The 27,560-nt window shown below is 40.8% G+C and overlaps 1 protein-coding gene across 2 annotated transcripts in view; it reads right to left on the bottom strand.

Moving 5' to 3' along the window:
• PDGFC (platelet derived growth factor C) overlaps positions 1–27,560 on the bottom strand; it is a 218,618-nt gene that overhangs the window by 13,421 nt on the left and 177,637 nt on the right. The window contains exon 4 of one of the 2 annotated variants that reach the window (XM_036853044.1): positions 194–398. In XM_036853044.1, the coding sequence (XP_036708939.1) occupies positions 194–398 (205 nt within the window). Of the gene's footprint in view, positions 1–193; positions 402–27,560 lie in introns of both variants that reach the window. The other variant, XM_036853043.1, reaches the window with a different exon arrangement.

The following is a 27,560-nucleotide window of genomic DNA, read 5'->3' on the forward strand; positions in this document are numbered from 1 at the left end:
TAATCTTCCAAACCCTCCTTTTATATGTATTCTTATTTAATATGTAAATATGCTCAAATGTTAAGAAGGTGGATTATTTAAACTTATCGGGGAAGAATTTTAAACCCTCCTCATTAGAAGGTATGGCAGAAGAATCTGAAACATCAGCTGCTAAGAAACTTAAATGAGGTTCTAACCTGAAGAGAGAGCTTACCTCTGGATTTTCTTCCAAACACAAAAGCCTTGCCCAGCAGTTGCCAGGTGGGCCTGTATAGATCTTCTAAGTCCAGCTGCCATCTATCTGGTTCAAGATACCGAATCAGATCTTCCAAGGTGCTAAAGGCAGTGACAGCATTGTTAAGCAGGTCCAGTGGCAAAGCTGCAGCGGGTAGCACGGAAGGACTCACAGTTTCTGTGAACTGCTGAAAGTAAAACGAATCCAGTGTCAGATGGCAACCGTTTTAAAAACGACGTGCTCCTTCTGGACTCACGCACGAGGTTAGGTAGGCAGACTAAGGCCGAAAACACCTGGAAGTGAAATTGTATTCAACCCCAGTGAGCAGTAAACTACTTTGCAAAGACTTCATGCAGATGAACTTGGACGGAGTTTCTGTGGGAAAAGATTTCCAATGGGCAAGACATTCACTTTCGTTACCACAAACCATGGTAGGTGTGGGTATCTGTTGTGTACACGAAACAGAAGATGTCTCCGTAGTTCAGTTATGGACTTAACAACGGAAGCTGTAACCGAGTTTACCAAATTTTTCTTTTGTTTTCAACTTTTCATCCTCCTCATTCTGGAAAATCACCTGGGAGTTATACAAATGTGTGTCAGAGGAATTAAAACGTTAATGTAAAGTAATTAACCCATAAAGAATAAGAAAAAAACATATAAGTGAAAAGCTAAAGCCTTTGACTTTGGAGAAGAACTTGTTAATCAAGATAGAAAACACCCAAACCATAAAAGAGAACTTTGATAAATTTGCCTAAATTTTTTGTAATAAACAGAGTTAAAATACAGACACTGGGAGAACACCTTGGCAAACCATACACCTGTCACAGGACAGAGTATACGGAAAAAAACCACCTCAATAGAAAATGGACAGATTCCAGACAAGAAGCTTGAATGGCCACCAGACATATGAAAACATGCTAAAATTCATTAGTTATCAGAGAAATGCAAAAGAAAGTGAGATATTTCACATACAAAAAAAGAGATACTATTTCACTTACAGGAGATGGGCGAGCATTGAAAGGAAAGGATTACCAAGGATGTGGGTAAATTGGAATTTTTCTGGTCTGCCTGCAGAAGTGAGTATATATTGGTATCACTGTAGTTAATGTAACTGATGTACACAGGATGCTAAAGTTGAAGATGGATATGTCCCATGTCCCTGTAATTCACTTTTGAGGTTATATCCTTTATTTGTGCACATGGAAATATGTGCACATGAATATCAATTCATCACAGTGTTGAAAGGGAGAAAAACTGCAAACCACCTAAATGCTCATGTATAGAGCAATGGATTAAAATACACCATTTTAAAAGGCAAGCACCAGAAGGAGGTAATAATTTCAGGAAAAGTTCATTAAGAAGCACCCTCCTCCCCTCCCCAATTTTTAAAGTGGACTAAAAGTGGGGAGTGGTAGATTAGAACTGAAATCAAAACAGCCAAAATAAATACAGGAACAAATGCTCCACTTAATTTTTTTAATTTATCTATTTGTTTATCTGCAGAAGAAGAAGGAAAAGGAATAGTATGGAATAAAACATGTTGACTGATGTTTATTATAGTAATGTTTATAATAACAAAAAGTTGGTCACAATCTAAATTTACGATAGTGGAATAGTTAATGACCCTGCAGTCATAAACTGAAATAGTGGGACAGGCATTAAAAACGAGGCCCTCTAGCAAGATGTGGAGCAACCTAAATGTCCATCGACAGATGAATGAATGAAGAAGACATGGTACATGTATACGGTGGAATACTACTCAGCCATAAACAAGAATGAAATAATGCCATTTGCGGCAACATGGACGGACCTAGAGATTGCCATAGTGAGTGAAGTAAGTCAGACAGAGAAAGACGAATACCATATGACATCACTTATATGTGGAATCTAAAATATAACACAAATGAACTTACTTACAAAAGAGAAACAGACTCACAGACATAGAGAACAAACTTATGATTACCAAAGTGGAAAGTGGGGCAGGGGGGGAGGATAAATGAGGAGTTTGGGATTAACAGATACAGGATATTAGATATAAAATAGATTAACCAACAAGGACCTACTGTATAGCACAGGGAACTCTATTCAATACCCTGTATTAAGCTATAATGGAAAATAATCTGAAAAAAGAAGATATATATATATGTATTACTGAATCACTTTGCTGTGCAGCAGAAATTAACACAACATTGTAAATCAACTATACTGCAATAAAAAAAATGAGGTCTTCTAGGATTTTTTTATTAAAAAAGAAATGTCTAATATGTAGTAAATGACAAGAAATCCAAGCTATGTAAACACAGCATTATTATACCATGATTTCAACATACATACATTGAAACAAAACAAAGAAAAATCAAAAGTGCCTGAAATGTGGAGTGTTCGTCTATAGTTTTAATGAGAATGGGTGATTTTCATTTTCTTCCTTATACCTATCCATATTTTCAGCATTTTCTATAGTAAGTATGGATTCTTTCTAGAGATCAGGTAAAAATGATAACATTTGCTATAATTAAAAAAAACTATCCTATCAGCTCTTCCTTTTCATCCTCATAACTCAGATACAGGGCAGACCCTGAAAACGATGGGCTACATTTAGCAGTCTCTAACTTTGTCTCCCTGCCTTTACTCTTTCTTATTCCTTTTATTCTATGCTGCATAACCCTGGGTTAATCTACCTAAAATAAGTTATCGCTGATCACGGGATGAATTTGGACAAATGCCTAGAGTGATTTCTCATCTGGAAGATAAAATCCAAACTCCTTACCCTGCACTCAGGATCCTCACCACCTGACCTTCGCTCACCTTTCGCATCTAATCTTCCACTCATCAAAGACAGGCACATTCTGTGCCAATCAATCTAGTCTCCTCACTGGTTGCTGCACATGCCATATTCCTCTGACCTTGACCTTGCACTCCTCCCCATGCTAATGTTGCTGCCCCGCTCCCATGGGCAAAACTCTCCGTCTTGTGATCCACATAATAAATCTTCACCATTTTTAACAGCCTCTCTTGAAACCCAATCCATCCATGAAACCTTCCCGAGTAACAGGGCCACTGCTTCCCCAAACACCTCAATTGGATCAATTTGGAAAAGACCCTCTCCAGGCTATCCTGTGGACACATGGCTTGAAAAGCAGAGGATACTCTGCCAAATCAGAAAAAAAAGGGCGTCCATTCTCTGGGGCAGACCCAGCCCCTGCTGGGACTCATGGCTTTGTGGGTCCCGAGCCCCTCTTGCCCACGGTGGTGGTGGGGTTTATAGAGGATAATCAGCAGAAATGAATGTGGCAGCTTTGGTCAACACTGATTTCATTCTTATTTTAAAGATCTACTTTCAATAATGTCAAGATTCTGGCTAAAATATTAGCACTAAGATGTTTTTCCATTGTTCTATCCAACTTTTAAGAGTAGAAAGCACATTTAATATATTCCTCTTTACTACCAGAATGTTTTTAATTGTCCAAGAAATGCAATATTGCTTTGATAGAGAGTACTATTGTGACTGATAAGTACAGTATGGATATAAATAAGCAATTCTCTAATAAAAGTGTTCATTACTAATTTAACCAATTTGGTGAATATTGATTAAATTTATAATGTGAAAAACTTGATGCAACGGTTTTGCATATTTTTAAACTATAAGCCAAAATGTGTATGTTTATGTAAAGTGAAAAGAGTCAGTATTACTCAAAGGATAACAGAGTTATGACTGTGATGATACAAAACAAATCAAACGTGTCAATCTGCACACAGAGGGTAAGAGTAGAGAAAGCCTATACAAAAAGTATACAGTATTCATTAAAGTGTCAGAGTGTAGATGTATAGTGTAGGCATGATATAAAATTGTTATTTATGCTCTGGGGTTGGCTTATTTTGCTTCCAAGTCTGTTGGAAATGTATAGAGCATTCCTTCAAGAACAATGAAAAGTTCCAACTGAAATGAGGACCCCTGAGATAAAGTTTAAAGTAGTTACACAGAAAAAGAAAAACAAAATAAGTCTGTAATGTTGGACAAACAGAATATGCCCATCTTGGGTTCAATGAAGTATCAGAATATCAATCCCCTCGAATGACAAAGGGGAAAAAAACAACTTGGCAAATGTTACTGCATGCAGATAATTGGTTGATGTTATAAATCTCCACACTTCTAAATATTTAAATTAAAATAAGACAATGCTTAAAAAAGATAATCTCATACACACAGGCGCACACACAGCAGTTCCCACCCAAAAGAAACAGGAGGCGAGAATTAACTCACTTCCTCTGGATTCAAAGATTCAATCCCGGGACAGAACAGAGGAAGCAGTGCTTTTCTTTTTTAAGGGCTTCCTCATGACTGTCACCCACCCACTGGTTCAAGGAACAATCAAATTGTTCACTTTTGAAGTTCTGCTTTTCTAAGTTGTCTAAAGGGATTTTTCAGAGAAAAGGGGGGCAGTGGAAAAAAAAAAGTTAGAGGGAAAAATATCTTCTACTTTTTTGAAGCTTTAATTTCTCCTCTAACTAAGAACTCCTCTTTCTGGTACAAGCCTAGAGGCTTTGCTCTCATATTTAGTGTCTAGAAAATTCTACCAATATCTTTGCTGTGTAAAAGTACTTACGATTGGGCTAAGTGCCTCGAATTGAATTGGATTTGCCTATTCCCCACCCCCCAGCTCTCTCAGTCGCCACGAAAATAGATGCTTATCACTAAGCTATGGGTTGTACTGGGTATTTAGTGGGTGCCAATGCTCAGAAACAAAAAGCAGAGCTTCTTGGCTTCTGTAATGTACATAGCTAACTAAATCAATACCCCTACTTCAGTAAGCCAGAGAAAAGCTTTTCTGCTATTCTCTTCAGTGTAGCAGCAATAACCTGGGTGGATAACCTAATCCTAGTCTAGACTCTTTTGGCTATATGACTTTGTAAGGACAGATCCTGAAAGAGGAGAAAAGAGCTCTGAAATCTCTATGCAATGAGTTGTCCTGTCAAACCATTTCTAGAATGTCAGGACCGTGTGTAATGATCCTATACAAGATGAGGTCTTTTTAATTCCTTGGTGAGGGTCGTTCTGAGTGGCAGCATGACACGAGCAAAGAGCCCTGACCACGAGTCGGGAAGCCTGCACTTTCCCCTGACGCTACTACATCAGGAGAGGGAATTTCAGCAAATACTGTAGCCCATGTGAGCCTCAGTCTTCCCCTCTGTGAAGCATGGCTGCTCGAACCCAGTGACCTTTAAGATTCTTTCCAGCTTTTACATTTAAGAATTCCATGTAATTGTGGGACACAAGAGGGCCCGTTTTCTCCACACCCTCGCCAGCACCTGTTATCTCTTGTCTTCTTGATGACGGCCATCCTAACAGGTGTGAGGAGATACCTCACTGTGGTTTTGACCTGCATTTCCCTGACGATGAGTGATGTTGGGCATCTTTTCATGTACTATTGGCCATTTGTACACCTTCTTTGGAAAAATGTCTGTTAAGTTCCTCTGCCCATTTTATAATTGGATTTTTGTTTGGTTTGGTTGGTTATTGAGTTGTATGAGTTCTTTATACATTTTGGATATCAACCCTTGTCCAGTACTTGGTTTGCAAATATTTTGTCCCATTTCACAGGTTGCCTTTTCATTTTGTTGAGTGCTTCTTTTGATGTGCAGAAGCTTTTTTAGTTTGATCAAGTCCTACTTGTTTGATTTTTGCTTTGATTGCTGTGCTTTTGGTGTCGTTTCCAAAAAATCCTTATGAACCGTTAGTGGGAAGGTAACTTTGTCTAGCCACTATGGAAAACAGTATGGAAGGTCAGCAAAAAATGAAAAATACAGCTACCATCTGATCCAGCAATCCCAGTTCTGGGCTTGTAAGAAGAAGAAATTTGTAAGAAGAGGTCCTTGAAAAAAGAGGAAATTTGGACACAGATACGCACAGAGGAAAGACCACATGAAGACACAGGGAGAAGGTGTTCCTCTACAAGCCAAGGAGAGAGGCCTCAGAAGAAGTCAATCCTGCTGACACCTTGATCTCCAACTTGCAGCCTCCAGAACCGTGAGAAAATGAATTTTGTTGTTCAAGCCACCCAGCCTGTGGTACTTTGTAGCAGCAGCCCCGGCAAACTAAAACATGCTGTCATGGAATTCCCAACTTCATATCGACCAGAGCGGCAAACGAAGGTTAATATTATACCGTGTCCGTTAAGTCATTTAACAAACATTTATTAAAAAGCCCATCATGTGGGTGTTGTGAGAAAAACCGACCAAAATTCTTGCCCTTGGGAAGCTTAACCTTTACAAACCAAGTATTTTGTTTCACAGGAGAGACTTTTTCCCTTTGCCAAAACAAAGCCAAACTGAGAATTTGCTATTACGAATCACATAAGCAACTCAGCAAGGATCAAACAAATCCTGGTGAGTGTGGACCCTAAAAAGGGAACTTAATATGAAAGAATAACTGAAAAACAAACATATTTCTACTTTTATTATTGAAACATAATGGGCAGCCCATGTGTTTGGACAAAGTAAGGGCCACGGTGAATCGGTGTTACAAGCTCAAGACAGCAAGTAAGTTTCTCTGTTGACTTCTCCAGGTTCATTTAAAAAATCAACATCTTAGTGGTTTTGTATTTTCTTATGGCTACTTAGATCCCTTCTGCATTAATTATCATCTTCTTTTTTAGAAAAAGAAAAGCTGACTTCCTATTTGGAACAGTACTATCCGAACTGCTTATAATTCCACAATAAATACCCAGCTTGAGAAAACCGCAGCTTGCCTTTCTATTAGTATTTCTGTGGTGAGTGCAAATTTAGAAATATAACATTGACAATGAACCTTCCCTGGACAAATACACACACACCAATGTTTACCTTGAGTAGCATAGCAACTGCTGCAAAATGTTTAGGGCCTACGGAGATTTATGCTGCAGCTTTCCTAGCCAAGGCATACAGGACATTTCAAACTGATAAGGGGGCTTCACTTCATTCATACCTAACAGAAGGGTTAGGAATGCGGATTAGGTTTTACTGTTGTAGTTATTAAAAACAAAAGAACAACAAAGTAATCATCCAGGTGTGGGAAGAGAAGAAAAAAGAAAAGTTCAGCCTTGCAGCCTTGCTTTACATCACTTTGAAAGGTGTCTCCAGTCTCCGTTACACCATGTCAAGCTGATATATTAAATATAGGGCTGCCTTTTAAAGAGCTTAAGAAGCAGACGGGGCCTGCAGACAAAACTTTCTGCCAGGAACGACTGACGGGCAGTGCCGCAAAGACACAAGAATGCTCTGGAACAATTCATTTAAACACCCTTCTTCCTCCTTTCCCCTGCTCTTATCTGAATCTGTCCCAAAAGTTATCTGGGTTATGTTTTTAAATGATTTTAAAGCCAGCAAAGAAAATCAGATGCTTGCATTCCTACTCCAGAACAGATGTTTTAATACTGTGTGGGTGAGGCAGATTATATATTTAAGTGAGAAATCCTAGGGAAAGTGGCCAAGTGTATTCATGTCGTGTCTCAACACTGAGCAGCGCTTACTCAGAGAGCATGGCAATGGAATAAACCTTGATTTGTCTACACAGCTGATCCCAGCGACCGACCGTCCAGGCTGAAAAGGGAACCATGTTTACCCTCCAGCACTTAAAAGCTGTCACGTCAAGGCTCAAAACTGAAGCTGACCTTCCCGGAGTTTCAGGGTTTCAGGCAAGCCCTGAGTAGCAGCTGTGTTCTGTCTGGGCCCAAATATGGGAAAAGAGATGGCTAGCTTTGTTAAAATTTCAAAAAAAAAAAGAAGCCGAGTGGTTATGTTATAAGCACAGTTTCTTACTAAATTAGTGGATGAGACTCTTACCGGCCCAGTGTTCCTATCGGTGCGAAACTTGAGAACCGCTGCCATCTGACTAGACTTACAAATTACAGCACCATTACCCCAACTCCTCCCCACCTAAAGTTCCTGGTCTGAGGTCACCCCAGTTAAAGGGTGGGAGGTCTCCTGGAAACCAGCGCTTTCCCGAGACAGCTGACTGCGGGCTGGTGAATCAGAGTCAACACACAGAGTTTTCCACTTCCTAGGTAAAACTGTCAATTAGTAGTAATGATCCAGCCTGAAAGCTAGGATTCCATGGGGCAACTAAATAACACGGCACCGAGGACTTTTTCCACAATGGCATCTGCGGGCGAAGCCAAAATGAAGGGTTCTTTCCTACTGAGATTTTTAAAAGGATTCCTCTGAATCAAAAAATGTGACAGGCCCTAAAAAGCTGAGACAACATCTACAGCTAACTAGCGTTTGACGACAAAGCACCACGCGACTTTTCCCCTAATCTTGTTATGTTGAATGCTTGCGGATTTGCTTGGTTTCAGTGCTCAAGAAAGGACCCACAGGAAGGCACTTCACAGGAAAGAGAAGGTGAGCTAAGAACTGTTAGAAGAAAAACACGCCTTCCCCGAAACACTAGAATTAATGTGCACCTCAAACCGTAATCCTTAAGGCTCTTTCTTACAGAAATTTCTCTTGCAGCTCCATATTTATTCAATGCATCATTTAACAGCCATTAAGGGAAATTTTCGGAATGCTTTGTGGGGATCTAGCTGAGAAATGGCGCCTGTATTGGTTGATATTTTCAATTATCTGTTCAATAAGCTTAATAGGTAAGACCCTCAACCTCATTCAGATTTTATATGGGTGGAAGACTTTATTTGGGGCAAGAAACAATAGTATAAGTTATTTATTTTAATTTTTATAAATTTATTTATTTATTTTTGGCTGTGTTGGGTCTTCGTTTCTGGGCGAGGGCTTTCTCTAGTTGCGGCGAGCGGGGGCCACTCTTCATCGCGGTGCGCGGGCCTCTGTCGCGGCCTCTCTTGTTGCGGAGCACAGGCTCCAGACGCGCAGGCTCAGTAGTTGTGGCTCACGGGCCTAGTTGCTCCGCTGCATGTGGGATCCTCCCAGACCAGGGCTCGAACCCATGTCTCCTGAACCGGCAGGCAGATTCTCAACCACTGCGCCACCAGGGAAGCCCCAAGTTATTTATTTTAAAATGGCCTTCCAATATAATGAGTGTGAGCTAGTAGCTGAAACTGGGCGTAGTAATAAAAAATCCCTCAGAAAGTTACTTTGAGGGGAAAAATGAGATAATCTAATGGAAATAATCAGTGTGTACGTAAAGTATGAAGGTCCCCGGTGACACCCCACCCCTCAAGGCTGAATCTAAGAGTCCATTTTCTGTCTCCATGACGACACCAGGCTCTGCAGACTTGCTTCCCACTTGGAGAGATGCTTCTCCTTAGCTGTGCTTGCTGGGTCCACCCCACCTCCAGTCTGTCCAAGCTTGGACCTCATCTATCTTCTGTCTGCGTTCCTTCCTTTAGTGACCTCAGAGTTTCGAGGCACTCCCTCCAACTTACACACTACCACCATCCTCCTCTCTGTAACCTGTACCCTGTGCTTCCTCAGTAGATGGACCCCATCGTGTGGAGTTGTTCTTCACTCCTCTCCTGTGCCTTCACCCCGCATCCCACCTTATCTCGGCTCTACCACCAGACTAGGGTTAGAATCTGTGATCATCTGATTTACAGTAAGAAATATGGATTTGGTCTTCATCCTGTTTCTTCAGAGTTCCTAAAATCCTTGGAATTGCCGAAGTGATGAGAGCAATAAGGGTGTCTTTTGTGGTGTTAATGAGATGACTCTTGGCCGCACCTAAGGATGGGGGCTGGTTGCCAGGAGAACCAACCAGGTGAGTGGGGTTTGAACTTTCAAGTCTCTGGTCACCCCTTCTGCCCCCGTATCCCCCCCCCCCATGCCCCTTCAAGGAGGCAAGAGGAGCAGGTGGGTGAATCTAATGCCAATGGCCAATGATTTGACCAATCAAGCCTATGTAATGAAGCCTCCATGAAAACCCAAAAGGACGGGGTTCAGAGAGCTTCTGGGTTGGTGAGCACGTGGAGATTTGGGGAGAGTCGTGCCTGGATGGGGCACAGAAGCCTGGAGCCCTTTCCCCATATCCCACCCTGCACATCCATCTGCCTGTTCTGAGGGATATCCTTTTATAATAAGCTGATAATCTGGTAAGTAAAATACTTCTCTGAGTTCTCTGAGCCATTCCAGCAAATTAATGGAATCTGAGGAGGGGGCCATGGGTCAGAGCACAGGTAACAACCTGGATTCATGACTGTCAGCCGGAATCAGAGGGGATTGTTGGAACCTCCCATTTGTAGCTGGTGGGTCAGAAGCCCAGGTAACAGCCGGGGCTTGTGCCTGGTCTCTGAGGCTGGGAGGGAAGCAGTCTTGTAGGACTGAGCTCTGTTACCCTGAGGGGTCTGAGTTGAGTGGAAGGTGGTTCCCCCAGCTGGTGTTGGGACATTGCTGCCAACACTGAACTTGGTCTCAGGACACCCCGAAGAGGTTCTGAGCGCTTTTCACCACTTCCACTGCTACCATCTTATCATCCAAGCTACCACCTGCAATAGCCTTCTAGCTGGCCTCTCTGTTTTCTTTTGTCTTTCCCTTTGTTGACTGAATTTACACAGTTCTACGCCAGATGGTCCGTAGGGTATAGTAAAAATACTAATTTTTAAGTTTTACTTTTCCAGAAATATATATATCTGCTTTTAAACATTATACTTTTGCAAAACAGCCTTGTTTGAAAGATGCTATAGATTACTCACAGTGGAGCCCAACGGGAGAGGTCTGTACAGATTCCATGAACCTCTGTACACTCCTTACGCCTCCTGAAATCTGCTCCTCCCCTCCCCTCCCCTGCCATCCTTCCTTCCATCGGGTGGAAGGCACTCCCCAGCCCTCCTGCAGAAAGCAGATGATGGAAAAGATGGTCTCTTCTTCAAAGTAGGGGAGCCATACCCACCGGCCGAAGAAAATGGAGCATTTGCATAAATTACACAATGAACACTTCATTTATGTGTTTCTCTGTAGGGATCAATGTTTCAAGCAGGGATGATACTACCTACCTCAGAAAATTGTTTAAGAATTAAGTAAAACAGTATCACTAAAAATTTTAATAAACAATTAAGCCTTGTACAGACTTAGGAATTATCATACACATTTTTAACTGTACATTTCATCATCCCCACTATGTCAGTTTTACTCAAGATAAACAATTATCTTTAAAAGTTTAGTTCCTGGGGACTTCCCTGGTGGCGCAGTGGTTAAGAATCCGCCTGCCAATGCAGGGGACACAGGTTCAAGCCTTGGTCCGGGAAGATCCCACATGCTGCAGAAAAACGAAGCCTGTGCACCACAACTACTGAGCCTGTGCTCTAGAGCCCGCGAGCCACAGCTACTGAGCCTGTGTGCCACAACTACTGAAGCCCAGGCACCTAGAGCCCGTGCTCCACAATAAGAGAAGCCACCACAGTGAGAAGTCCGCGCACCGCAAGGAAGAGTAGCCCCCGCTCGCCACAACTAGAGAAAGCCTGCATGCAGCAACGAAGACCCAATGCAGCCAAAAATCAGTCAATCAATAAATCAATAATTATAAAATTTAGTTCCTGATTTATGTTCTTTTGTGCTGTATGGAGTGACATTAGCTATTTAGTCCATGTTCATTGATACCCTGCCCAACATTCCTATAACACTGACAGCTTGCCCTGCACCACAGGGAAACCCCTTGTTCAAACTTCTTTCTCTCCTAAAACAGATTTATATTCAGTAGCTGTTCTGGGGAGTGAAATGGGCATTTTAGAACAACAAGTTCGGTAAATGCAAGTCTAGGTATGTTCATGGCCATGAAAAACTCTATGCTGAGAAACTTAAAAAAAAAAAACATAATAATGTTCATAACTAACATCTCTAGTTTTCAGTTTTCTGAATTCATAGTCCTTGCCTAAAAAGTCTTTAAAGGAAATGAGACAAATAGAAACCTCACCAAAAGCACAGGATTTCACTAGTCAGGCCCACTGTGTAACTGTATCTTAACTACACTGTATGGCATTGTATTAAAACAAACTTCTATAAAGTAACTAGTCAGCATGCAGTGTTCATGTCAGCCATGGAGGAACATGAGGAACAATTATTTTATGGAGTGTGAAGTCACTGTCTTTCGTAATTTTAATTGCTCCGTGACATTCCTATTACGCTACAAAGTCTTCAATGACTGTCCACACATCCCAACATCTCCAAAAAATAAAAGTATAAGCAGTTATATGTTCTTTCATCATGTTCTTTAGCGCTGGTCACTGCACTAAAATGAAATTGTGTCACGTGGTCAGCATTCTGGGCAGGTCAAAAAAAAAATCACACAAGGCGAAAAAAAAAATTTTGTGAAAAGTTGCTACCATCATCCCCAAATACACCTGAGATGTCTTTTCCTTCTGTTGATATAAGCAAGACATGGCTTTGAAAATAGGGGCAGATGAAAGTAACATCGTTCTGCAAACTGGACGACTTAGGTGCTCGCAGGAAGTGATGGAGACGAACAGCCACTGAGCTTCTGATGGGCAAACCTATGCTCATGGGTAAGGACTGCAGCAGCGTTTAAAAACTAAGTGCCGAGAGAGCAATTGACTCTGCCTGAAAAAATCAGGGGAGACTACAAAGAAGAGATGAAAGTTAACCTAGAGCTTAGAGAACAAGAAAGCACTTAGATGAGAAGGAGGGGCACTTCGGATATTTACAAAGAACCTGAATTGGGAAACAGAAAGGTGTTGGGTTAAAAGGAAGAGGAAGGGCAGCAGAGGCGTTGCCATCGGGTGGGAGAGCAGGTGGTGGAGGGTGGAGAGACAGACCGAGATCGGGTAGCTGATGGAGAAGAGGGAAAGGGGGGAAAGGGTCCTGCATGACCTCAAGTACTTCCAGCTTCAGAGAGTGGGCTGCCCATGACGTACCTATCCAGGGTGCACAAAACAGGTAAGGATGGAAGAAAGAAAGCGTTCAGGCTGGGGCATTTGACGGCGAGGAGTGGTGGGGTGTGGACACGGCCACCCACCTTGACATCACATATGCAGGACTGACCATCGATGGAAACTGACAGTTATTCACAGGTATGTGTTGGTTACAGCCATGGACTAAGAGTGCAAGAAAAATGAGAAGACGATCAAGGGGAGGACATCGGGACTTCCCAGCACTGAGCTGTGACGCTGAGGCGGGGGAGCTGGCACTGGTTCCCAGGATACAGGAGTCACAGGGGCTGAAGGGGCCCTGAGGTACCCGTGGTTCTGCAGCGAGAGAAGAGAGATTTGACAAGTGAGATGGGCAACATTAAAGTGATGGAAGGCCAAGGAGAGGGACGTTAAGAGGCCACTGTAGTCACTAAATAGGTGGCCTTCTGTGTCCTTGGATTTACTGACCTTTCACTGAAGTAGGTAAGGAAGAGAGAGGGCCTTCCAGGGAAAGGGGCATCGATGCAGGAAGTGAGGAGAACTGGATTCAGTTGGACAGTGAGAAAAAAGAAGAAGAAAGAATAGTGGATTTATGGGAAGGTTGATTAGAAGAGGGCTTAACAGAATAAGGGGAGAGATCTGTGTGTATTTCCAATCAGAGTACAAGAGGCCTAATGAAGAAGAGCAACTTGAAGACAGAAGAATTCATATCCACTGCAGGTAGAGAGAGGGCAAGAATATCCTTCCCATAAACCACAGGGAAACAGAGTAAAATGTCACAGCATCTCTGAAGGACAATTTGATGGTATTTTCTAAGATCTTGTAAGTTTATATTCAGAAATTTATCCTAAGGAAATAATCAGAGGTACAATTCAAGGATTTTTTTTGTAGCAATATGATTAGAGAAGAGTAAAATTAAAATGAAATAAAAACTTCAATGTTCATCAACGGAAGACTGTTAAAAATGGGATTATACTGTATGTATGACCAACGGTCCGTCATACTGCCAGTACTTTTCAGTATACATAGAACAATGTAGAAATGGGCTCTAACAGCGTAGGGATAAGATTGCCCCTGTGAGCTAAACTATAAAGCAAACAACAATTGACATCACACGTAGGCTGAGAGAGAACAGGCAGCCTGAGATCTCCTTCGTTGCTCCCTAATTTAAGATTAATAAACATCTAAAAGTAGACTCTCTGGGGACTTCCCTGGTGATCCAGTGGTTAAGAATCCGCCTTCCAATGCAGGGGGTGCGGGTTCGATCCCTGATCAGGGAACTAAGATCCCACATGCCGCGGGGCAACTAAGCCCGTGCGCTGCAACTACTGAGCTCGCACATTCTGGAGCCCGCACGCCGCAATGAAAGATCCCACATGCCGCAACTAAGATCCGACGCAGCCAAGTAAAGAAAGAAAGAAATAAAAAGAATCCTTAAAAAAAAGTAGACTCTCCGGTCATCACCCTGATAAGCAGGGTACCTCCTGGATGCATTTATCGTCCAGAACGGGAGCAGGAAGGGGGTTACTGGACAGTTTTGTCTGTAAGTGAGAGTGGTTGAGAGTGTGATTCTAAAAAGTGCAACAATCACACGGATACAGAAGGTAAAACTCTTCCAACCAGAGTCAACTAACGGGGTTACTAAAACAACCAGTAGATTTCTGCACTAGAATTTCTAGACTACTCAGGAGAGGCCAAGTCACAGTTGAGTTTATTAAAGTTCAAGGTAAATGTATAGATATCCTCCCACATTGTTTTCTTTGTCTTGTCCTTACCCTGCCCCTCTGCTCTGCCGTCCTTTGCCCTAAGCATCCTGCGCTCTGGAACCATCTTTACGCCCCTCACCCCCACCTTGCTCCCTAAAAATCCTCATTGTTTCAGCTGACTTCAGAGAGAGGACTGAGGGACTAAAACATGTAAAAGTGTTAGTAAAAGCTAACACTTTTACTCTATAAAAATTAGATGCATCCACAATTAATAGCATCTTAATTATGCAATTAAGATAATACATATACTCATTCAATTCTTTTTATTCGCTAATTTGGGCAGCCCTAGTTGGAGTTTCAAGCAAAGGCGTGTTATTATTTGAATATGTTTGAAAAGGGTCATACCCACTGCTGTGCTGAAAGCAGACTTCAGGAAGGCACTTAGCAGGTAATGCCAGTAAAATCCGAATGGAAACGTTGAGAAGGCACGTGGATGTACAAAAAAGGGTTTTAGCTGAGACACAGGGGCTGGATGTTTACATTTCAGAGCCAATGGCTTCCGGATTGTATGAAAAGCCACGCGATGGGCTGAGCTTGCCGAATGAGTGAGTTTTGATGAGGAAGAGGTAAGTATCATAGCTTCCAAGCCTGGATAGAGAGGTCCTGATTAAAGAAAGGGCATGACCCTAGGGATACTCCCATAATTCCATGTCCAAGGAGGAAGGAGGAAGCAGTACAGGGAACTGAGTTAGGAGGAAGCTGGAACGGGTGTTAACGCGCTAGAAAGCAGGAGAAAAAGTGTTCAGCGGGAAAAGATAAAGGATCAGCTGTGTCCAACACTGATGACAGGTCTGATCAGAGAATCGGACACTCGATTTAGCAATGCCTGTACAACAGCATTCTGTATGGGGCACTCCAGCACCCTCAGATTTTGGTCCCCGCGGGGGTCCTGGAAGAAATCGCCCTGGACCCTGAGGGACGACTGCGTGCGTTCTTTGGAGACGTTTCAGGTGTGATTTTGGTAGAGGGCGGGGTGAAAAGCTTGAGGAGGGTGGGTTTAGCAGAGAATAAACACAGAGACGGCAAACACAAAGGACAGTTGAGAGGAGCTGCTGACCGGAGCGCAGACGACGGGATTGGGAGTGGGAGGGGGACGTGGGATCGGGAGAAGGACTGCTTTCTAATATAGGAGAAATAACAGCCTACTTGTGTGCTGAGGGACGTGGGCCAATAAAAGGTCAAAAACATTAAGATGGTGCAAGAGAGAGAGGGGGGTGCCGGAGCCCCCCGAGAAGACGCAGACGAGAGGGAGGGGTCAGGCCGGCACGGGCTCCCCAAGGTCCCCCCCAGGCTGCAGGAAGGAGGGCCAGGTGGGTAAAGGGCACGATGAGAGCTCGTGATTGCTGGTATTCTCCTCGTGATACAGGAAGCAAAAGCATCTCCTGAGAGCGAGGACAGAGGGAAAGATGCTCAAGCTTTTAAAAGAAGATACTGTCCAGTGGAGTCGTGGAGAGTGGGACGCAGGACGGACAAAGAAGGTGTAGAACGATTGCCCAGCAACACAAGAGAAATGTGTGAATCTAACCTAAATGCAGAGATTATCGTACTGAGTGAAGTCACTCAGAAAGAGAAAGACAACTACCACATGACATCACTCATATGTGGAACCTAAAATATGACACAAATGAACTTATCTGCGAAACAGAAACAGACTCACAGACACAGAGAACAGACTTGTGGTTGCCAAGGGGGAGGAGGATGGGGGAGGGATGGAGTGGGAGTCGGGAATTCGCAGATGCAGACTAGTATATATAGGATGGATGACCACCAAGGTCCTACTGTAGAGCACAGGAAACTACATTCAATATCCTGTGATAAACCATAATAGAAAAGAATATGAAAAAAATATATACACGTATAGCTGAAGCACTTTGCTGTACAGCAGAAATTAACAAAACATTGTGAATTAACTATACTTCAATAGAATGTTAAAATAAAATAAAATAAAAGCACCATCAGTCAGAATGACAACAGGGTTTCCTTCCTGGACTCCATGAAGGGCGTGGGGCATGATCTTGTGGTTGGGTGTTTCCAGAGCTTTCTTACGTCAGGTGCATTTGCCAAAAGTCACCAGTAAGGGGTCAAAGTAGGCACACACTGGGCTGATATGGGTGGAGACCAGCCCGGAGCAAACACTGAGCAGAGAGGACACAAAGAAACGGTTAACTCAGGGAAGAACGTCACGGGTCCAGAATCACTGCCCCGTCCCAGGTGCCCTGAGCTTCAGAATGCTGTCACTGAGGCCCTTTAAGAACTTGACTAAGATTCAACAAAGAGTCGAAGCTTATCTATTTTAGAGATTTTTAAAGACAAACTGATACAAGAAGTTTTTATGAAAACATACATTTCAGTATCAGAAGCTCAGCCAGGCCCAGACTCCTTAATTGAATTAAGCATCTGGCTAATTTAGTCATCACTGTGAATTCAACGTTACCTCTTATTCAATGTGAAAAAATGCTGAAATTCAATTTCTAATTTTAATCATTTTCTAACCAATTCACTTCAAAGAAGGGTATCTGGTTAAAAGTATTAACTTCATGGCGAGCTTGAAACTTTGAACATAAGCAGTATAATTTGAGATAAATCAGCTTTAAAGACTTTCACTTAAGTCTGATCACATGAATATTCATGCAGTGAACACGATGCCACTTTTTTTTTCTGTGTTTCACAAATGGTTACTTTAAAACGATTTATCTTTCTAAATGTCTTTCCTAGTCACTGATGTGGAAATGCTTTCCTGCTTCTGATGATTTTATGCAGAATATATGGAAATAATTATACAGTGGTCCCAGCAAACCTGTGGTTTAGATGTGCTGATCAGCTGTCGTTTCAGCTTGTGCTACTGCAACTCACAGGCTAGGAAGTGGTTAGTTTTGTTCTGGGGTTGAAAGTATAGAATTATATATTTGTTGACGCTGGGCTAACCTCTTTCTTTGATATTCAGAGCATGGCATAATCCTGTATCCAGAAACTGAGTGAAGCAGTTTCTCAGAGAACTTTGGAAATACTTGGGTTTTACTGAGTGCACTACTGCCACCTGAAAGCACTGATTTCCTGTGCTAGCCAAGCTGGATGAAGTCGGTCAGATGTGAGGTTTTCCCTCTAACCCAACACAGAGTGCAGACAGAAAAATGTAGGACTCTTAAACAGCAGTCCAGAAAAGAAGTTTTTCTGATTTCACTAAAGAGTAATGTACAAAATAAGGGTAAGGCCCATACTTCTTCACAATGATGTACACATTGGCATTTAAAAATATTTATATAAAATTTTACATAAGACAAGAGACTCAGAGGAACCAAAAAGTATCTACGTGGGATGGGGGTACAAAGGTTGGTTATGAGTACAAAATACATTACAAACACCAGAAGGCTGTGGGCTTTTTGCAAGCTCTTCATGGACATAAGTACACACACACGCACAGCATCTAGAACCACTGACGTTTTTCTCACTGAAAATTAGGTCACTTGAGGCATGACTAACAAAACAGAGGAACTGAAGAAGCTGAGGCTTTATAGCATCTGGAGCAGTGAATATAGGAGACATCACTTAAGACTGGAAAAGGTATTTTGAGGCAACACAGCATCATGGAAAGAACATGGAATTCTGAATCCAAAAATCTAGGCATGGACCTGGATCCACCCTGTATTATTTGTGGGTGTGATCATTAGCAAATTATTTATTTTCTCTGTGTTTTAGAGTATTTGTCTATGTGCCAGGGATAATAATAATACATCAGCTACCTAATTTACTGGGTTGTTTTGAAGCGCAAATCAGATAATGTGCATAAGTATATTTCATAAGCTAACAGGTGATTATGCATTACTAGTGATGGAGAAAGTCATAAAATTATTGCATGCAGTTTCAAAGGAAAGATTAGGACCAGTAAGAGGGAGTTAAGAGAACAAAGATTTTTGCTTAATATAAAAAAGAAATTTCTAAAAACAATACTGTTTAAAAGCAGAGTGGCCTCAACAGCTTAAAAGACAATGAATTCATAAGTTTTGCACCAAAGTCACAAAGTCGTTTTGTTTGGGAAACAAAAAATTTTTGAACCAGATGGAAGTTATGCAAAATTAATATATAGGGGTCTTCCAAGTTTGAAACTCTATGAACTTGGTTAGACTAAAAATATTCAAATATTAATAATACAAAGAATCTTTGCCCTAAGTCGGCCACCAGGAGCCATTGCTTTGTGTCCTGCAAATCCTACCCACCCCAAACTTTCTAAATAAAAATACTAAGTTCAAGAAGTAAGCACAGGAACTTGCACCAATTATTCATTGAGATTTTAAAAATCACAGTTACCTGTGTTAAAATAAACATGTTAATGCATGTAAAAGTATTGTGTGACTGGAAACTTACATGATATTAACCTCCATATAGATACCATGGTGCTTTACTAAGAAATGAGCAATCCAGTTAATTAACAGGGTAGGAACTTGGACATTTTTATATTACTTCATATAGCCTGAATCTTTTTTCCTGTCTCGCTTTTAAACTTTAGTTCCTACGTAAGCATCAGTCTCACACCTTGAAAGTGACAGTGATTTCTTGGGCAAACCACCAAGGTTTTTCCCAGGATCAGCATTCTGAATGCGCCCAGGGCTATGCCTCCCTGGCTTCACACTCCAGGACTTGCTTTATTTGCAACAGAATACAGAGGCTGGCATCTTTCCAGCCAGTGCTACTCACGACGGTGCTACTGGCTATCATGGGAACACCTTCCTGCCACCAGAACACCCATGAAAGATGATATTTATCACTCATTCATCCGCTTAACATTTTGGAGTGCTTTCTATGAGCCAGGTACCCTGCTAGGAAGAGAGACTACAATAGCGACTAAGACAGTTGTGCAGGGCAAGGCATTTAGATGAACTGTAGTGATCCCTGCAAAAAAAAAAAAAAGTATAATTATTATGGTTTACATTCAATTTGTGATACCGTAAAAATTAATAAACAGAAACCTCAGGGTATATGCCCAGTAGTGGGATTGCTGGGTCGTATGGTAGTTCTATTTTTAGTTTTTTAAGGAAGAGAGAAAACCATAATTCAAAAAGAGTCATGTACCAAAATGTTCATTGCAGCTCTATTTACAATAGCCAGGACATGGAAGCAACCTAAGTATCCATCGACAGATGAATGGATAAAGAAGATGTGGCACATATATACAATGGAATATTACTCAGCCATAAAAAGAAACGAAATGGAATTATTTGTAGTGAGGTGGATGGAGTTAGCGTCTGTCATACAGAGTGAAGTAAGTCAGAAAGAGAAAAACAAATACCGTATGCTAACACATATATATGGAATCTAAGGAAAAAAAAAAAAGGTCATGAAGAACCTAGTGGCAAGATGGGAATAAAGACACAGACTTACTAGAGAATGGACTTGAGGATATGGGGAGGGGGAAGGGTAAGATGTGACAAAGTGAGAGAGTGGCATGGACATATATACACTACCAAACGTAAAATAGATAGCTAGTGGGAAGCAACCGCATAGCACAGGGAGATCAGCTTGGTGCTTTGTGACCACCTAGAGAGGTGGGATAGGGAGGGTGGGAGGAAGAGAGATGCAAGAGGGAAGAGATATGGGAACATATGTATATGTATAACTGATTCACTTTGTTATAAAGCAGAAACTAACACACTGTTGTAAAGCAATTATACTCCAATAAAGATGTTAAAAAAAAAAAAAAAGAAACCTCAATTAAAATAGAGTCACAAGGCCGGAAGAAGGAAGTCTCATGCCCTATAACTAGCCTAGCCCAGCAAAAAGAAGAGGACTCCCCGGCTCGCCTGGCAAGAGCTCAGCCAATGAAAAGCCAAGACACTTCGGAACTCTCGGCTCGTCCAATGGTCTCTGGGCTTACAACAGCCCTCCCAGCTTCCTGTCCCCTCTTTAAAAGAGGTCTACTCTCCTTGCTGTGCAGGGACCTGCGTGTGCCTTGCCAAGGTTGCAGAACCCCAGTTGCAATTCTTTGGTCATCCCAAATACATCCATTTTTGCTGCAGAACTAAGGAAGTCTCATGCCCTACAACTAGCCTAGCCCCACAGGAAGAAAAAATCTATTTGTTTTAGATCAACAAAACATTTATAAGGAACTTTGAAATTTAAAAATGACCACATTGAGTTTGACGTGCCTTTAAAACATCCAAGCCAAGAGGCCTCGAAAATGAATTTTCTTTTTTATCAAGAGTATAGTAACAACAGCTTTAGGAAAGCAAAAAGCAAAACAGGAAATAATGTGAAAAATGAAACAAAATGACCTAATAAGTAAGGGTTAGTTAAAATAAGGCTTGAGTTCTAAAGAATTGACTCACATGTTGACTGGGGGAAAATCCACTAAATACAAAGCAGTGCCAACAAAGATTTTATAGCAGTTAAATAAATCTTAAAAACAAAGGTTTACGTATTAATTATTTAGCTTTAATTATTATTATGTAATGCCCAACAGAATTGTTCTAAAAGTAGTAAAGTATGTTAGTAGCAGTAACTTTACACAGATGCAATACAAAGGCAAGTCTTAAAACATATTAAAAATGTGCATTCACTACGTGGTACATATAGCTACGGTAGCAACAATGTAATACCCTGTCTGTCTTGGGCCTGAAAGCCTCATCTCCATTTGGCCATCAACTTTCAAATCTATTCTAGGAAGGCCTGGAAACTTTGATACGCCTAATGAAACCCTCCCGTTTATTATTCATAGAGATCAAAAGGGGTATGTGAAAAGCAGTTTCACCATGGTTAACATCTGTAAATATTTCCTCTCGATCCCAAGGGTCAAGAAAAAAAGTCTAGCATCTTTGCCCATACTTAAAACAAATGTGACAAGAGACTGAAATTCTTAATGTTCTCAAAAGTAGAGCATTGATCGGAAAATGATTCAGTAAGTATTAATATCTGTATGATTTAGATATGGATAAAAGATTGAAAAAATACAGATTTCATTGGAGCCATAATCCAAATATATAAAGAAAAACACCATTGTTATGAATACAACTTACTCAGAGTAAGAATAAAATGGCAATGTTGTGGGATGCTTGAGACAATTTGGAATTGAATTAAGACCTAAAAGTCATACTCCATGCAAAATATTTTGCTTTAATTATTTAGCATTACATAGGACATTGTTCTAAAAGTAATAAAAGATGTTAGTAGCAGTCACCTTACACAGATGCAAGACAAAGGTAAAAACCACAGAGCAGAAGATTTAAAATCAAAAATCAACACACCAAAATTAGAAAAACTCAGATGAGCAGGGAAACAGAAGAGCACACATGAGCAGAGAAATATTTTGAAACTAAAGCATCTTCCAAGCAAAATGTCTCAACTGAGTGACAAGTTATTTTTACCAAAAGCGCTTTATCTTCAAGCAGAAGTGTCATTAATACACAGAGAGTAAATACCATGAAAGGCCCCATTTCATGTCATGTGCACAGCTCAGGAAGCCCAGAGACCTGTCTAAACCATGAAAAACGGTGCTTTCCAAAACCTTTCATCTGCGTTTCCAGTTGGACCGTGGACGGCACAGAGAACTAATTCAAGCCCCATCTTCATGAGTCGGCCCTGAGACAGCTTCCCATCCCAGCTCCAGCCTCTGCTCTGGTGTCACTGAAAACTCACAGAGAACTGCAGCGTGTGCAAGAAGCCATGTCCTTCCCCCGTGCTGATGGCCGTCGGCACCAAACAGTCGCGGGGGGCAGGTGGGCCCCAGACTGCTGATTCAGAAACTGCTAAGTGAACCCTAAATTCCTGCACTTGAAGATGGATGAGCTCTTCAAAAGCCAAGCGCGGAAGCAAACTAAACCAATAGTGCATCGTCGCAAACAAGCTGTGCATTTAAATACCGTAGACTACAGGCAAGCATTCAATCCATAGTTCCTATCGTCACTCAGGTGTCAGTACAATTCTGAGAAGTCACCATCAAGCACAATCTCCCAAAGGAGTAACTTTTCAACGGGTCAACACTGATGAAAGACCTTGAGTCTCCGTTTCCCAAAATCCATGGTACGTTTTGCAGGGGATCATGGAAAGCGTTCTTTAACATCAATTTTGGGGATTTTAAGAATGAATTCTTACATATTTTAGCATAATATGGTACTTTCCCAGGAAGGTGAGTAAAATGGTCCAAAGCCCTACTCTTCCATCTACAAATGATGCATCTTTTACAATCGAGGCCAGATTTCTCCAACTCAAGTTGTGACGTGTTTAGTGGGTTGTGAAACTGATTTAGTACATTTAACTAGCATTCTTTAAAAAAAAGAAATGGAAGGCCAAAAAGTCGGGTTAACTTACAGAAGAGTTGAAAAACAAAACGAAACAACAACAACAACAGCAAAATGGCATTTTCCCAAGTGAGGAAAGGGTGAGAAAGTATAGACAAAATTATGAAATACTAACTTTGAAAATAACAAAAGTCAAGCAGTTGTTTAGGATAAGGAGCATTTAGGAAGAGGAAAGAAAGAGAGAAAGAGAGAAAGAGAGAAAGAGAGAAAGAGTGAAAGAGAAAGAAAGAAAGAAGGAAGGAAGGAAAGAAAGAAAGAAAGAAAGAAAGGAAGGAAGGAAGAAAGGAAGGAAGGAAGGAAGGAAAGAGAAAGAAAGAAAGAAGGAAGGAAGGAAGAAAGAAAGGAAGGAAGGAAGGAAAGAAGAAAGGAAGGAAGGAAAGAAAAAGAAGGAAAGAAAAAGACAGTAAGAAAGAAAAAGGAAGGAAGGAGGGAGGGAGGAAAAGGAAAGCCTGATCCCCCTTTACTTTGGTAAATATCTAATATTTTTCATAAGCTATTTTATGTTTTCAGTAAGATAAAAACATCTCTTCCTAAATCTTCGTCGGGAGTTCTCTATAAAGGATATCTCACTAGTCGGAAACTCACTCCTTCAAACTAAGTAACTTCCAGATGCCATGCTCTTCTCTGCAGCTTGAAAAACAGCAAAGCTAAATCACAGGAAAAATTACGGAAGAGAATAAAAATGCGTTAAATGTCTAATTTGTGCCAGGCGTGTTGTTCCCACTCTGACAGCCATAAGAAGACACAGTTACCACCTACGTTTCTACTGGCCACACTCATTTACTTTACAATTTCCCAATGACACGCTATCAGGCAGTGTCAATATCAAAACTGAACAAAGGATGAGAGTCCTTATCGTAACTGACCTTCACTCAACTGGCCTCCTGGTTTAGGTAGCTTTCCTGTCACGCAAAGCACGCTGACTGATGACGTCCACAACTAAATGAACGCTCCTGGCATCCTTTCTGCTCTTTCCAGTTGGATTCTACACCTACCAAGAGACAGCTGTATTGTTCCCCAAACTACTTCTATCAGTAGTACCTGTTACTGTAATGCTCCTTATTTAAATATTATGTAACCCAATCAAACAGAGCAGTTGTCTCTTTGCAAACTTAGGTAATTGGGAAGGATTCCATCCAAAATGAGTTACTATACAAAGTTGCTATTCAAGTAGGTATGAGAGAGAAAACGAACATTTAGGAGGGAAAACCTCACAACAGCTTAGTGGAATTCTGCACTTAGATTGCATTGAAAGCTACCTTTGACTTCTCATTTTTTACTTAAAGACATGCAAACTGAAAGTCAATATTAAGGCATTACAGCTATGATTTTTGAAAGAAATACAACAAGTTTCCAAGTAGCATATCCCTACTTAAATAAAAGGTCTTGGCTTAAATAAAAAGTAGTGAAATTAAAATTAAATGCTTACAGGATAAACAGCAAGGTCCTACTGTATAGCACAGGGAACTATATTCAATGTCCTGTGATAAACCGTCATGGAAAAGAATAGGAAAAAGAATATGAAGAAGTTATATATCTATATCTACATATCTATATGTATAACTGAATTACTTTGCTGTACACCAGAAACTAACAGAACATTGTAAATCAACTATACTTCAATACAATAAATTTTTAAAAATTTCAAAATTTAGAAAATTAAATGCTTACAGAATATGTGTATCATTGTTAGGACTCTCCTTCTGAGCTCAACTAATGGACGAGCCCCCAACGCATTCAGGAGCTGCATTCCACAGAATTCTAAAATTTAAAAATACCTGGAAAATATCACATGTTACTATATTTTGCTTTTGTAATAGTTTAACTTTTACATATTGTACAGTTACATTTACTATGTAAATACTCCCACATACCATACCTGTTGGAACCGCATTATACAGATTTCGCATGAGAAGAGACCTAGTAGCACTGAAGTCATCAATCTCTTCTGGAGAGATGAAGGGCTTTTAAAGCAATCAGTTCTGAATCTTGACATCAGTTTAAAGCTATAGATTATATCTTGAGCTCTCAGCATCCTAAAACTTCATTAATCTCTGTCTCAGAGGCAGCAGACCCTTATTCATGGATTTATTTATAGTGACTATTTACGTTTCATACGTTCACTCTGAATCCCACATCCAGAGGGGTGATTTGTGGTATTACTTTTGATTTTATAAGCTTTAATCTATGATAGATGTTCCACTCTACAATGCTGCAAAAACGGTTCTGCACCACACTACAGAGTTTCAGATGAAGATCATAAGATCACCTAGTTCAGAACAGAAATTCTTCTCATGACCGAAGCTGACGTTCTGAAGCCATTTCGTGATACAAAAATATGTGCTCTTTCTTGATTGAGCCATTTTTAAAACTGTCTATTAATCAAATGCCCTTTTAGCTTTTATTTCTAAAAGTCTTTTCATATAGCACTTTCACGTAATACCTACTACGGTGTTGTGTATTTTCAGTCAAAAATTCCTTCTTGAGGTCGGTGGGCTGTAACAGTGTCACTTGCTAAGTTGTGATATTGTTCCATGTACCGTCATGCATGAAGCTACCCTTGGGGAAAACCAGGTGAAGGGTGTGCAGGACCTTTCTTACAGATGAATGTCAATGTACAATTATCTCAAAATAAAATGTTAAAAAAGTTCTTATTGAGCAAAAGTTGATTAGGGGATATCACGTACTATGGTTGAAATTCATGGTTTGACTATCATTTTTTCCTGTTTATTTGCTCTGAACCTTAGGCAAGCTGCATTCTTTCTGGGCATGCTTCCTCGCAGTTGAAATGGGAATCATTTCCCATAGTTATTATAAAGAATAAGTGAGGGAATTCCCTGGTGGTCCAGTGGTTAGGACTCCGTGCTTTCACTGCCGGGGCCTGGCTTCCTTCCCTGGTTGGGGAACTAAGATCCCTCAAGCTATGGTGCGCAGCCAAAAAAAAGAAACGAGATGACATATATCAAGAATCCAATACAGTAGCAGATGTTACAGAAATGGTTCGTACTACGATTATTCATGTCAGTAGACTGGAGTTTTTTAAATCAGCTTGATACAAAATTACAGTTAAAATACAAAATTCCATTTACCTTCAAGTCAAATGACTGAACCCTTTTACTTAAGCTAAATTGCCGCACCTCACAATATAAAGAAGTGAAAACCAGACGCATGAGGGCCCCAACGGAAGGTCCAAGACGGTGCTTTCAAAGAGTTACATTTCCTTAAACTGCTCCAGCGTGGAATGATGCCACACCATTTATGCCATTTATGGCAAGCCAGGGGCAACAGTGAAGGCTTTTTATGTAACAAGGAATTCTATCGAAAGAGAAAACGTCACCTGAGGATAAACGAAAAGCATGATCTCAAGATTTGGGGAGACCAATTTAAATACACAGTAGGAACACACAATTCTCAATCAGTATCATCACCATTATAGACTTAGTCAAACGTACCCTTCTTGACATCGAGTCACAAAATACGAAACTTTTTTGGAGTTCCACGAGGTGACTGAGCGGCATGCAAACATTAAATTCAGGGCAAAGTCAGCTCCCTGAAGAAGACCAAGTCTGAAAGGGATCCCCCGACTTTAAAACAAAACACTGCAGGCCTGGGTGGATTCGGGAGTTCTTTTTATTACTTTTACCAGTAATGGGATTAGAATAGCACAAAGCATCACTCATCATCTTCCAAAAAGAAAGGAAAATATTTCTGTCAGAATGTTTGAGATGACTTCTAAAGAATCTCATCCAAAAGATGTGTCATATATTTTCACATTGCCTCACTCGAGCACTGCAAGTCAAGTTTTGGCATGCAGTGTCTTTCTGTTTCTGGAACAATTCTGTGTATTTCACATGTCTTCTCCTAAAACGACTAATTATACTTAATGCTATTTCATTAACTTATACCCGGCGGGAAAATGCCTTTTTTTTCAAGCTGTATCAGAATGTTATTCTTCTGGAAAAAGGCATTTCCTCTTTAGCGACCCTGTGAAATTTAAAAGCACAATTTCAGAGACGGTATTAAGACACTTGCACAGGCTGACCTGGAGCTATCCAAGCTTACTTCCTATTCCTATCTCAGATTTTATTTTAGAGTCTTAAGATAATTGCCACTTCAATGCCTTTTCTATTATTCTTCCAGAGGAAAAAAAGAAAAGTTTTTAATAGACATCTTAGCTTTCTTAAGCAAACCTGCTTTGGGAGTACTTAAAATAATTCACATAGTATTTTAAGGCAGATGACAGCCTTAATCCAGCTTCTGAATAACTACCTGCAGTGGAGAAACACAGGGAAAGGTACGAGGCAGGTATTTCCATAATAGAGGAAGTTTTACTTCCACTAAAGTAAAGTAAATAGTGTTAGTTTTACTCACACTAAAACAAAAGCTGACTTACTTTTTAAAAAACTTTTTATGTTATATTGGAGTCTAGTTGATTAACAATGTTGCGTTAGTTTCAGGTGTACAGCAAAGTGATTCAGTCATACAT

The sequence above is a fragment of the Balaenoptera musculus genome, chromosome 5 (assembly GCF_009873245.2).
Source record: "Balaenoptera musculus isolate JJ_BM4_2016_0621 chromosome 5, mBalMus1.pri.v3, whole genome shotgun sequence".
NCBI lineage: Eukaryota > Metazoa > Chordata > Mammalia > Artiodactyla > Balaenopteridae > Balaenoptera > Balaenoptera musculus.